Below are 14,618 nucleotides of genomic sequence, written 5' to 3'. Positions count from 1 at the left end.
AAATGAACGAACATTTTAAGATCAGCTGTAACTGTCTAATTATTATTTTTGAAGTAAAACAAATGCTTGAGCCATCACAAACTTACTTTGGGAGATTTAAGGCTTGATTCTAATTTCATTTACAGTAGGACCAAATGACTATAACTTCCCTGATTGTAGTGAAATTGCTCCTGATTAACAAGAGTAAGTGGCATAAGCGAGATTAATCTCAGGATCACTGCTGTACTAGGTTTTCTGCCAAAGCAGAGATACAAACCATTTCAGATATTGTCAGAAAATCAGAAAATCTGTTCCCATCCACTTAAAAAGTTTGAAATCTAACCTATAGAAGAAAGTAGACAAAGCAGAATTATAGAAATAGTACAACTATTCTGCCAAACATTTTGCCTATTAACTTTGAAGGCTATGTATTACAAAAGCAGTTTTAAGTGAATGATTATGGGCCCAGCAAACATGCCTGTTTTCACAATACATTCCACCTGCCTTTTCTGTCACAGGAATTCTGAGTTATTCTTAACGACTTAAAAGGTATAGTAATAAATAAAACAGCGCTGCTATAGACACCTAAAAATAAGAAAACATTAAAAATAAATCACCCCCCAGCAACTGTCAAACAGTAATTCACAACATTAAATAAACCTCAGGAGCCCACATGTTAAGGGCTCTAAAACAGTATTAAAAAAAACCTGATAAAAATAAAGAGTGAAAACATATACATATTAAATGAAAATATCCAAACAACATAACATAAATTATACGTAAAGAAAATAAAATGAGGTCATGGTTCACTACATTGTGAAACTTAATACCAGCCATAATGGTGAATGATACAGAGTAGCACATATCTTCACTTTGGAGGCCTTTGGAGGGAGGAGAGGGGACTTATTTTAGGTTGTTGCTTATTCTACCTTTTATCAAGATCTTGTGAGGACTGATAACCTAGGTTACACTCTTGTAAATATTTGGTAACCAACATTTCAAATATCATTTTCTGTCATCATCAGTAGGTTAATTTTACCACCAGGGTGCCCCTCACCCCCGGCCCATGAAAAGGTGTCAGCAGTTGACTATTTTCAATAAATCTTACCTCAATATCCATTCTCACTAGAATCTTAACATTGTTAATTTATCTTACAAAACTACTAAAAAAATGCCTTCACCTGAAAATTCTTTCTTTGTGTTTTCCTGTAAATGAAAACTTTTCTTAAAAATCTATTAAAAGTTCACACAAAACTAAAAAAAAGTTTTCCTGTACATTTGTCCCCTTATTTAGTCTTAAATTAAACAAATAAAATAAAGTAAGACAAAGGAAGGCTGAATAGTGTACAGACTTGCAAGTGACATTTTTCATCATCCTGAATGTTTCACTAAGTTTTGCAACTCTGATACTAGACACCACTTGAATCTTGTTTCCACAGTACAAAAGAAGCTTTAAAAAAAAAAAAAAAGCCTTGTTGAGCTGTCCTGGTGCATCAATTAATTGTTCACAGAACTAACATATGTAATTCAAAGCACCAAGCTGTTTGACCAGTCAAATAGGTTTCTAGCACCACACGTATACTCACACTTTTTTATTGGTGTAACTATGGTCCTATACAGATGTTTTATAAATTTGCTGTCTCAGTATTAAAAAAGTAAGTGCATCAAGTTTCTTTGTACATTCGAATCACTTTCTAAGGCAAATTGACTACTGTATGTACTTCCAACTACTTTGGTATTTTGCTTCAGTTAATTGACAGTGGATGTGGATGTTTAAGGTTGTGGACTGGTCAGTTCTGACTGGAGTGAGTGGATTTTTACTGGGAGCATGCCTTAGACCAACAATTCTTCATGTTTAAAGAACAGTTTTAGAGTTCTGAATGGGGTTCAGACTATGTGCATATTTGGCCTACGATTGTTAAGGTATGTCAGTATGTGGAGTTCAAATTAAAGTGGAAAACTGCTAATGAGCATTTAGGTTGTACATCCCTTCCTTGCCACCTTCTGCTGCTGATTTTCCAACTAATAGTTCTGTAAAGTAAGGACCCCCTTTGCGATAGCTCAGTTAGATTGATACAAATTAAAAACCTCCTTTTCATGTGAGTGCATAAACAGACTGAAGTAAGCAATGCAACTATTGCCATGAGACTACTGGAGATGTAATTATTTATTACTTTCTCCTCCTGCTCCTCTCTCTCTCTCTCTCTTTCTCTCTCTCTGTGTTTCTTTAGAGGGTAAATGCCACTACTTGGCAGAAGTCAGTTGGAATTGCTAATACAGAGTTTCCAAATGTCAGCGGAGATGAAACTGGATTTGTATTTTCATGGTAATTTAAACCCTACTATAGGAATACTGTTATTTCCCTTAGCAATAAAGACAGACTGAAAAATATTAGTGAGTTGCAGCAGCATGATACCGTATAGCATTTTGCAGGTATGCAGTTCAGCAGTTGAAATAGTTTGGTTGAGTTTTTAGAAAAGATGTTTTCAAACTGAAGAATTTCTGGAAATAATTTTAAATTTTCTGATGCATGGTATTGTTCTTACAGTTCAATCTTGCATGCAGGAAAAGATTCATCTTGCATAACAACAGTGCTGCTGCTTGCCAAAACCATGATGTTGAGATCCTGCTGTTTCTCATGGGTCTCTTGGTACCATTCCCTCATCACTTCCGAGTCATGGGTTGGGATTAAGGTCACCTGCAACACAGAACAGAACTCCTGAGGAATGGACAACAGAAACAACTGATAAGAAAAATGTCTTTGTAAGAAGTCCCGGCCAACAAGTATGATTCCCTTTTGGAAAGAGTGGGTCTTTGTGCAATAAATGCTTAAATAAATGGCTGGATAAAAGAAGAGCTCTAGTGAAGAGCCTACCTGCATGTTACTCTCCCACTGGGCCTTGCCCTCCATCAGGGAGTCCAGAACAGCCCTGCTTGGCTCCTCGGCTACAGAATCATTCCCGCTCACCACATAGTAGGATGACCGCACCCTCTTGAAAAACTCAACATCGACATTCTTGCTATTGCTGTGATTTGGAATGTACACCAGATCCAAGTACACTGGAGATGCAGGCACTGCTGTAGATTTTGCTGACTTACTATTCACAGGTCCTTTGGAAATCAAACAACAAAAGAATATATCACAGAGTGGTTAAAAAAACCCACATTCATCAATTACTATTATAACCACTGAGTATTCTTAAAATTGCTAGTATTGGTGAAGCATTACATATCTAGAATTATACTTCTGTGTCCCCTGAAACAATTATGGTATTACCCTTCTACATCTAATGATATGTTCCAGCTTTGTTGTATGCCAATTATGATTGTACTGGGAGGAAGAAAATGGAATGAAAGCAACTAACTATATATAATGCAATAAAAAACTCACTACCACATGACCAACATTTGATTGAACCTTTCCCAATAATATACTACTATTACAAAGAGCTGTGATTACTGAATCACCATTCCATAAATGGCAGTATTATTTTTCAAGTTAAGAAGTAGAGCTTTTTGAAAGTCTCAAGTATGCATGATTATAAAAGCTAGGGTCACACAGGGAGCCATGCAGAAGTGGTCCTGAGATTTGGGGTATAAGCACATAGTAGCTGTTGATATGCTCAGACTGTCTTACAGGTGCACCAGGAAGATACTACATGTGAGCAGAAAGAGGGACAATGAGGAACTCACGATATTAAATTGTATTATTTTATAAGAGCATTGTGCCTATATAGATTCTTACAATTAATAAAGTGGTTCACTTTACTACTGATTTCACTTCACCTACAAATATGGTATTTTTAATTCTATTAGTTGGTTAACAATTCAGACAGTATTAAATTCTTTATATTTAATGTACTCTCGCTCTAATTCTTTACATCTGAGCAAACTGACACGTCAAGTTTCTCAGAATGCAAAAGTTAATTCAGTGAATTCCATCATTTAAATGTAGCCTTAATGCACCAGATTTATATTTAAAACATGGACTTTCTTTGGGGTTTTGCAACAGACTACATTCTCAGCCGATATAAAGACAACCTAATTTCACTGCAACAACTAAGAAAATCTTAACATTAGGGAACTCCTATCTGTCTTTACCTGTGATTGCAGTCTTAGCTGACTTGGATGTTGCATTTGCTGCATTCTTGGTGTCCTTATCTTTCTTTTCCACTTGAGACTTTACTTCCAGATTAGAGATATTTTTGGTTGCCTCCTCCACAGACTCCTTTTTTGGAGAAGCTGTTTTGGAAATTTTGTCTAAAGATTCTTTTACAGTTGGTTTTGGTGAAGCCACTTGTTTTGATTTAACATCACTTTTTTTAACAGGAGAAGACGACTTGGTCTTAGTACCCTGCTTTTTTGTCTTTGTCTTTTCTTTGAGGTCCTTCTTCAAAGGTTTACCCAAATTCTGATTGATGGGCAAAGTCTCTGGATCAACCATGGAGACATCAGGGTGCTTAGAGGAAGGGCTGGGATCCTGCATTGGGATAGGTGGTGGGTCAATTTGTTTGTATGTAATTGTCTTGTCTGTTGGAATGGTTTCTGACTCATCTTCTGAGTCAATGTTAGCATCTGCAGTGATGGAAGGGCATTCCTCAGTCTCAGGAGGAACATCTGAATCAGTCTGTGATGGGACGGACTCGCTCACAGATGTGGGAGGGGTTTCATCACACTGCCGTCCTTGCTGCTTTCCCCTAGAAGGTGACTGGGCTCCCCCAGATTGAGTTAATGGCCTCTCTTGATCTTGAGACTGTTCTTCACTTGCAAACCACTCAAGGAGATTTGGGTTGATAAATGAGGGTGAAAGTTCAGTTTTAGGTTGTTTATATTCATATGAGGACACAAGGCATAAGTCGACATCTTGATGGGATTCTGCTAATGATTTTCCTGGAGTGAAATGTACACTTGCTTCATAGGAATAGCTAGTAGCTTTGGATGACTTGGTGGTTTTCCCAGTTGTCTCAAATGAGTAATCCATGGCTTCAAGCGAGCTGGTGGCTTTCCCTGTTGTCTTATAGGAGTAATCCATAGCATCAGAGTATCTGATAGCTTTCCCAATTCTCTCATAGAAATAATCTGTGACTTCTGGTGACCTTGCAGTTTTCCCTTTCATCTCATAAGAATACTCTGTGGCCTCAGGTGAGCTAGTAGCTTTCCCTGTTATCTCATAGGAAAAATCTGTGGCCTGAGGCGATATAGATTTTGCAACTGTCTTATAGGAGTAGTTAATATCCTCTGGTGACCTAGTAGCTTTCTCTGTGGCCTTGTAAGAATAACTAAGTTGTTCTGGTGACCTGCTGCTTTTCTCTGAATCTTCTTTTACTGGGCTGATTAAAGGTTCTGGACTGTGCTTTATTAGGGGTTCCTGGTAACCAGATGCTTTGACAGAGGACATTTGCAGCGACAACAAATATATGGGACTAGCTGATACCACATTTGTGATTGCAGGAGGTGAATCTGGACAACTAGGAGAGTGCAGAGAAGATTCCCTTGGAATTAATGGAGAAAGGTCAGATTTTGGTGACAGCTTTTCTCCTAGGATCTGCACCTTTTCTGAGGTAAAAGAAGAATGTAGTGACATATCTCTGAGTGGAACAGCACCTGAAAATGTTTCTTCTGGCAGAGGTGAAATTAACTGAGAAGGTGTATGAGCTGATGAAGTTGAGGATGAAGCTTCAATTTGAGAAACAGAAATAATTTCTGAAATGTCCTTCTCCTGAGAGTAAGATGACTGCTCCATAGGGGAAATCTTCTGTGCGAAAGTAGTCTCCTGTATATCTGAAGGGCTATAATCTACTTCTGTTGGACCATTTTCAGATATATGGTGTATACTAGTGCCTACACTAGGATAGTATGGAGATTGCCTAATAAAGTCCATTGCTAAAGACTGCTCAGGGGACTCCTGACCAAATTTTACTGACCTAGTTGATTGCTCTGGAGAGCTGTGATCATGCACTGAGGTTCTTGATTTTGTGGTTTTAGGTGAGAAATCTGGTGGAGAAATTGACATGGGCCTTGGGCACTCTTCCTTAGATGGAGACATGTCTGTTTCCTGAAACATTGTTGGTGTTTGTACAACTGACACTGAAAGGGAATCATCAACTTCAGTAGAGTGGGGGGATCCAACCTCAGCATGCAAAGAAGGAGATGCATCATCAGTAGTTGGTTCTGGAAACGAACTAGTAGCAACAGATGCTGTAGAGACAGAAGCTACTCCTTCTATATGGGAATAGGTGTCTTCTGCAACAACTTCATCAACTGGAGTTGCAGACTTCTCAGAAACGGTGCTTTCAGAAATTGACATTTTAGTGTCTTCTTTTAAGGAACCAAACTGACCGATATCTATTTGAGTAGGTGAGAGATCACCTAATTTCTGCTCATCCAAGACCAGTGAAGACTGAGAGCTGCTGGGTTCTGTATCCTCCAGTTTCCTTTCTTGGCTGAAGCCTTCCTTAATTACCATAAACTCCATGCTTTTTTCATCTTGTTTTTCTTGGAAAAGGCCCACAGAGCTGGTTTCAGAAGCTGAGCTCATCAGAACAGCTGATATTTCTTTTTCAGGTTTCCCCTCAGAAGGACTTCCATAATCTCTGCTGGGAGACACTATATCAGCACTCAAAAATGTATCATAAGTGGTCTCTGAACCTATCAGTAGTGGACTCTGTAGAGGTAAGAGAGCCTTTTCACTAGGAGATTCTGAATCTGGTACAGGCTCATCCATAGGGCTTATTCTGGATTTTGCAGACTCATCTTTGACTTCACTAAGTTCAAAGCTAATAGGAACTTCTGTTGACTTTTCACTGGTTTCAGAGGGAAGCTGACTGGATTTTTCATCAGTGGGAGACTGATAATAAGGTGTATGGCCAGCACTACCAGCAGCAGACTGTGATGGAGATGCTCCTTCTAATGTTTTATCTTCAGGGCTTTCACAGTGTTCTTCAGCAACTTCTTGATGTACATCACACAATGTAGCAATGGGGACAGGATCAGCTGAGACCTTGACCTCATTGGGAGTGAGTGAAAAGTTCACACTGCAGTCACTCAGTGGTGTTTTGGCAATGGGTGATGGAGGAGACAAACTCTCAGCTGGACTATGTTTACCACCATCTTCTAGATAGGGTTCTTTGATTTCTAATTTGGCGGTGCCTTGGATTTCACTTCCTTTTTGCCAATATACATCTTGGAATGCAGATTTACAGAATTTGTCTTCCTCTAATGAAGAAGGTGGTGAGATGGTAGAAGCTGAGGCATTATAGTCTTTACCTTCTGTGGCCTCTGTTTTGGATCCTTCTGATAATCCATTAAAAGCATCTGGAAGTGGAGAAGGTTTAGGTCTAGCAAATTCTTGAGAATATAGAGATGTCTCATACTTGGTAATGTTCATATACTCCTGAGAAGGTGATTCACTTTCATCATTGTTAGTTTCATCACTCATGACGTCCCGGGGTGTAGACATTTCATCCATTGGAGTTGGTTCACTGGATATTTGAATGGTAGACTGTGTATAACCTGAAGTAGCAGTGAATTCTTCAGGTTGATCTTCTTTATCTTCTTCATCAGAAACAGTGGCTTCACTTTCTGATCCACCAGGTAATGTTTCATCATGGATATAAGAGGCCGGTTCAGCTGCTGGAGACTGAGGCTCTGAATGTTTTCTCGGTGTAATTATGAGTAGGTCATATTTACCTTCAACTTCACCAGCTTCTGCAGCTTTGTCTACCACAGTCATCGCATAATTTTCTTCAGCCTCTGTTTTTTCAGTCTCCTCTTCATCTCTTATGTCTTCTGCTTTGTCTTCCTCCTCTTCTTCAGTCTTTTCAGTTTCTGCCTTTTCTACTGCTTCTTCCCTGTCTTCCTCAGCCTGTTCATCTGATGCCTCATCATCTGACTTTTCAATATATCTTTTGGCTTTAATGTTAGCATTTGCTTCAGTCATTATTTCTTCTGAACTCTCTTCCATTTTTCTTGCTTCCTTCATATATGGTTTTGGGGTTTCCAGTGTTGTCTTTTCTTCCTCATCTTCACATTGTTCTTCAGCTTCTTCTGTCTCTGCTTTTTCCTCATAATCTCCTGCTTCATATGATTCTTCCAAGCCAGTTCCCTCATCTTCAAACTTTTCATTGTCATCAACCCTGTGCTTTTCCACAGGTTCCAGTTCTTCAGGTATTTGTTCACACTCACCCTCAGCTTCTGTGGTAGTTATGCCTTCATCAGATGACTCAGCAGGTCCTTTATTATCTAATTTTTCTTTTTGGACTTCAAAGGCCTCTTTTTGTTCTGTGTCAGTGAGTTTCAGTTCATCCTCTGTAAGTGCAACTTGAGATTTTGTTTCTTTTATTGTTTCTACTTCTTCAGCTTTTAATTCCTCAAAATCCTTTGTTAGATCCTCTAGTGAAGACATAAGGGATCTCTCCACTTCAAGTTCTTGTCCGCTAGCTATAATTTCTGCAGCTGCTACAGTTGTAGCAGTGGCTTCAACTGCTGCAAAGACAGCTTGCGCTCCACTGACTTTAATCTCCTTCTTCACATTCTTAACTTTTCCTTTTTCCTTTGGCTTTCCAGCGGGTGCTGCTTCTTTATTTGCAAGTTCCTCCTTTCGTGGTTTAAGCTTTGCTGATGGCTTTTTGACTTCAGTCAAAGGAGTAGCTGTCTTTGTTTCTTTAGGAACCTTTTTGATGTCCTTTTTGGCTTCTTTTTCTTCCTTATTAATTTTCTTTTTCTCTTCTCTTTTAGCTTCCTTTGGTGGAGCTTCTTTCTTTACTTCCTTCAAAGCTTCCTTCTTCTCTTCCTTTTTCACCTCTTTTTTAACTTCTTGCTTGATCTCTTCTTTTTTGAGTTTTTCCTCTTTTTTGATGGGTGTTTTCTCCTCTTTTTTAGAAACCTCTTTCTTTAGTTTTTCTTTTTCCACTTTATTTTCTTCAGATTTTATTTTGACTTCCTTTTTTTTTACTGCCTTCTCCTTTGTTACTTTTGGTTTTACATCTGTAGCTTGTTTTTCAGGAGTTTCAGATTTTACTAATTGTTCTTTACTTGTTACATCTTTTTCTACCATTATAGGCTTAGTCTCCACTTTTGCTAGTTTCTCTTTTTTAACTGGAACTTTTTCTTTGCTTTCCAGTTTCTGAAGTTTTTCCGGTGCTGGACTAGGCTTTGCAGAGTCCAGTGTTTCTTCTTTAGATTCCTTTCTGACAGGCTTGCTCGGTGGTGTCTTTGCAGCAGGCTTCAGACTCTCCTTGCTGTCTGTTCGTTGTTTCAACTTTGCTTGTTTCACAGCTGGACTAGCGATGTTCCCAGTTAGGTCTTTTTGTGTAACCATTGGTTGTTTAAGGAAGTCTAAGTGTTTGAGTTTTTCTAGTCCTTCTAGAATATTATATTGGGTGTTGTTTCCAGGAAACAGAACTCTGATTATTTTTTCTGCAGGATTAGCTGGATGCCATACAATCAGGGATGAGACAGAGGTGAAATAGGATAATGGAATGTCTAGGTCTTGGCCATTTGATAGCAAGAATTCAGCTTTATCTTTGCTAGTACCACTCCACTGTTGCATAAAATATTGCATGTCTTTGCTATTTTTTACAGGATTAAGCACATACATCTCAAGTTTGCCAACTCCCATTTTCTGAAATAAAATGATGGGGTCAATGATATCTCCTACATTTCTGAAAAGAGGTTCTGGTTTCATAGACAATTTATTTAAATACTGGAGAGTAAAACAAGCTTCTTCTGCACTCCTTTTTACTCTGAAGTTAGGATCCAGGTTCTTCAGGTTCTCAGGTACATTAAGGAATACAACTCCTAAATCAGGTGAGATCAGGTTTTTCATCCAGTCGCTGTTGGTAGTAGACCCTTGGGACTGTTCCTCTTCTAATTCAGCTATCTTTCGCTGAAGCATACTATTGATTCCTGGCAGGTTATCATCTCCAATGTGAGTGAGTAGAATGGAATCTACCCTGTCCAAGTGCCGGATAAGTTTCCAAAAGCAAGATTTTCTTTCAGATCCTCCATTGATAAGCATGTTGAATCCATTCACTGCAAACAATGCAGAGTCTCCTCTTCCACCTGGGAAAATATAACAGCAGGGTTTGGAGAGTTTCAAGAAGCCTCCTGAAGTTGGAGGTTCCAAAATGTCAAAAGGTGATGGCACTTCTACTGATTCTGATAGATACTCTATGAATTCAGAGAGTCCTTCCATTTCTGGCAATATGGAAGCTGAGTTGAGTTTAATGTTAATAAAGTCTTGAAGGTTGTGCCTGTCAAGGTTGGAATTTTTCCAGTCTCCTTCCTCAGGGCAGAAAAGAGTTAAGCTGGCTTTGTTGGCAGGTTGTGTGGTGCTCAATAATTCACCAATCTAGGGTTGTAAAACAAAAGCACAAGAAGATGGATTTAAATTAATTTTGCAATGATAATTTAATTTCAGAACATAATATTTCCTGATAAGATAGATAAAAACTTTTTCATTCTCCTCTGCACTGTTGAGTACCCATCCTAGAAGCTAAAGGAACCTGTTAGCACAATTAGTTTACTACTTTATTTTTTTAAATACAAAGGAGCAGCTTATGAGGAAATGTCCTTTCCTCATTGCCCAAAGGAGGAAATTACCCCAAGGTTCCCCTTTCCCTCCTCCATCCTTTATAGGAGGATGGTACAAGCTTTTATATTTAGAGAGAATGAGGACTATGAGGCTAATGCTGTCAGAGTCATCCCTGTCTCTGACATTGGCTCGTGAGTCTCCCTGCTTCCCCTGCCCATTCAGAAGAGCCAGCCAAATATCTAAGGGAAACAATGCATCCTCTTAACAGGCAGAGAATAACTGCAGCACAGAGGAGGCCAGCATCCTCCAGGAGCACCTGCCTTCCTCATCCTCTCCTCACACAAGATGTATTCCACAACACCATTGTTACTATAATTCTTTCTGCAGGCTCCTAGACTCCTAGCTCCTGACTCCTAGATTAGTAAGACTGACTTCAGGACAAATTTCCAGAACACTGAGAAATTATCTATTGCATCAAAAATCCAAAAGTTGCAAGTTTCGTATTTGTGAGACTGTGAGGTATATATATATATATCTGTTCTGGTTTTGGCTGGGAGAGAGTGAATTTTCTCCATGGTAGCTGGTATGGGGCTGGTTTAGATTTGTCCTGGGAGCAGTGTTAATAACAGAGGGATGTTTCAGCTCTTGCTGAGCAGTGCTCACCCAGAGCCAAGGCCTTTCCTGCTCCTCACCCCACCCCACCAGCCAGCAGGCTGGGGTGCACAAGGAATTGGGAGGGGACACAGCTGGGACAGCTGACCCCAGCTGACCAAAGGGATATTCCACACCACAGGGTGTCATGCTCAGTGATAAAAGCTGGGGAAGGAGGAGGAAGGAGGACTTTCAAGTTATGGTGTTTGTCTTCCCAAACCATTGTTACGTGTGATGGAGCCCTGATTTCCTGGGGATGGCTGAGCACCTGTGTGCTGATGGGAAGCAGTGAATGAATTAATTGTTTTGTTTTGCTCATGTGCGCGGCTTTTGCTTTCCCTATTAAACTGTCTTTATCTCAACCCACGAGTTTTTTCACTTTTACTCTTCCAATTCTCTTCCCCATCCCACTGTGGGGGGAGTGAGCAAGTGGCTATGGGGCTGAGCTGCCAGCCAGGGTTAAACCACAACAAATATATATATAGTATATCATATTATGCAATATATGATGTATTTATAATGCTTTATATATATTTATAAATAAAAATATAAAATCAGGGTTAAAGAAAGACCCAGAAAAAAGTGTTAAGGTTAAAAATGCTCTTGTCATTATTTTGATTCTAAACTCATGATCCACAAAAGTGAAAATCTGGAATAACTCCATTAATTTTGACAGTGTTTGACAACATGCCAGTACCAAAACTAGCTACTGAAATGAAGGCACAGAAAACAAAAACTTCTATGCCATAGTGTGAAGAGCTATTGTTTCATTCAATCTGAACTAAAACCCAATATTTGGTGGTTCCAGATTATAACGCAAACATGAAAAAATATATTTTATACCTTCTCCCAGTTCCACAGATATTTCATTTGACTTTTTTTTTTTTTACATGAAATTAGGTTAAATAAAGCCCATTTCTGTTCTATTTGTTCTTAGCAAAAAGACCACAAAATTATGTAAACTTTAAAGAAGTAATTCAGAAATAAAATGCCAGTGCAAAAATACATATTTTCTGTCTTTCTTTCTTGGCCTTACTTTGTATTCAAACCATTTGATAGGAGGAGTATAAATAAATCTCACCCTTACGTCAGACATGGCTTTGTCTGAAAAAGAGAAGAAAAAAAACAAAGCAAAACAAATGAAAGGAATAAAGGCAGAAAAAGATGAAAGATAAGGAAAACATCATATGGCAATATACCAGGCTAATGAATATATTGGGGTTTGGGATTAGTCCTATCCAGTTTATATTATACCATATTTGGATTGCTGTTTCATACTCCTAAATTTTTACTTTCTTTGCTCCTAAAAGGTGGCACACATAATGCAGACAGTGTTAAGTCACTGGTAGTTCAGGTCAATGAAAAACTGGAGAAAAATTATTCCAGATATAGATCATATCTGTTAGGAATAGAGAGTTCAGGAATGCCCTAGAAAAGGCTTTAATGGTTTTGCATTTCAAATGGCGACACAAAGGATATCGACAGTTCCATTGCTTATACTATTTGATAACACAGACATGTAACTGCTCATTCTCTTTTCTGGATTCAAAGTCACTCTGGGAGCAAACAAATATGACATTAGGACTGGAAGCAGCCTGGGCTGCAGTGATCACACAATGGTGGAGTTCAAGATCCTGAGGGATATGGGGCAAGCGAGGAGTATAGTCAGGACCCTAAATTTCGGGAAAGCAGACTTCCATCTCTTCAAGGAGTTACTTGGCACGACCTCCTGGGACATGGTCCTCGGGGACAAGGGAGCAGAAAAGAGCTTGGCAAATATTTAAGAATGCTTTCCATGAAGCACAAGAGCACTCAGTCCCCATATGTAGGAAATCAGGCAGGGAAGGGAAGAGATCAGCGTGGCTGAGTCAAGACCTGCTAGTCAAACTAAGGAAAAAGAGGGAACTGCATAAGCAGTTCAAGCAGAGACAGGTAACCTGGGACATGTATAGGGATGCTGCCTGGTTGTGTAGGGATGAGGTCAGGAAAGCCAAGGCACAGCTGGAGCTGAACTTGGCAAGGGAAGTGAAGACTAACAAGAAGGGCTTCTACAGGTGTGTCAGTCATGAAAGGAAGATTAAAGAGAATGGACCCCCACTGATGGTTGAAAATGGTGACCTCGTATCAACAGATGAGGAGAAGACTGAGGTATTAAACAAAATTTTTTCCTCAGTCTTCCCTGACAACTGCTCTCCTCACCCCTTCTGGGTCAATGGACAGGATGGTGACCAAGGGGGTAAACCCCCTCCCACAGTAGAGGAGGATGAGGTTTGTGACCACCTGAGGAACCTGAACATATATAAGTCCATGGGACTTGATGAGATGCATCCCAGAGTCCTGAGGGAATTGGCAGATGTGGTTGCCAAGCCACTCTCCATATTTGAAGAATCATGGCAGTCAGGGTAAGTCCCTGGTGACTGGAACATTGTGCCCATTTTTAAAAAAGGAAGAAAAGCTGACCCTGGCAACTACCGACCTGTCAGCCTCAACTCTGTGCCTGGGAATATCATGGAACAGATCCTCCAAGAAGCTATGATAAAGCACATGGAGGACAGGGAGGTGATTAATGGCAGCCAGCATGGCTTCACCAGGGGCAAGTCCTGTATGACCAATCTAGTAGCTTTCTGTAATGGGGTAACCACAGCAGTGGACACAGGAAGATCAACGGATGTGATCTATCTAGACTTCTGTAAAGCCTTTGACGCAGTCCCCCACAACATCCTTCTCTCTAAATTGGAGAGACATGGATTTGATGGGTGGACTGTTCAGTGGATAAGAAATTGGATGGATGGTCATATTCAGAGAGTAGTGGTCAATGGCTTGATGTCCAGATGGAGATCTGTGACAAGTGGTGTCCCTCAGGAGTCCATAGTGGGACTGGTGCTGTTTAATATCTTTATCAATGATATTGACAGCAAGGCTGAGTGCGCCCTCAGCAAGTTTGCTGATGACACCAAGCTGAGTGGTGCAGTTACCACACCAAAAGGATGGGATGTCATCAGAGGGACCTGTACAGGCTGGAGAAGTGGGCCTGTGAGAACCTCATGAGGTTCAACAAGGCCAAGTGCAAGTCCTACATCTCGGTCAGGGCAATCCGTGGTTTCAAAACAGGATGGGGGATGATGAGATTGAAAGCAGCCCTGTGGAGAAGGACTTGGGGGCGCTGATTGATGAGAAACTTTACATGAGCCAGCAATATGTGCTCGCAGCCCAGAAAGCCAACCATATCCTGGGCTGCATCAAAAGAAATGTGGCCAGCAGGTTGAGAGAGGTGATTCTGCCCCTCTGTTCCTCTCTTGTGAGATCTCATCTGGAATATTGTGTCCAGTTCTGGAATCCTCAACATAAGAAGGATATGGAACTGTTGGAACGGGTCCAGAGGAGGGCTACAAAGATGATCGGAGGGCTGGAGCACCTCCCATATGAGGACAGGCTGAGAGCATTGGGCTTGTTC

At 40.0% G+C, this 14,618-nt stretch overlaps 1 protein-coding gene across 1 annotated transcript in view; it reads right to left on the bottom strand.

Moving 5' to 3' along the window:
- Nucleotides 1–2,521: 2,521 nt before the first annotated feature.
- LOC128850246 (microtubule-associated protein 1B-like) overlaps nt 2,522–14,618 on the bottom strand; it is a 133,179-nt gene continuing 121,082 nt past the window's right edge. Inside the window, 3 exon segments of the mRNA XM_054053239.1 lie at nt 2,522–2,677; nt 2,855–3,090; nt 4,081–10,330. Coding sequence (XP_053909214.1) covers nt 2,522–2,677; nt 2,855–3,090; nt 4,081–10,330 — 6,642 coding nt within the window.

Source organism: Cuculus canorus, chromosome W (assembly GCF_017976375.1).
Source record: "Cuculus canorus isolate bCucCan1 chromosome W, bCucCan1.pri, whole genome shotgun sequence".
Lineage (NCBI taxonomy): Eukaryota > Metazoa > Chordata > Aves > Cuculiformes > Cuculidae > Cuculus > Cuculus canorus.
The sequence above is the reverse complement of the archived record's forward strand: the minus strand, read 5'-3'. Positions and strand labels throughout refer to the sequence as shown.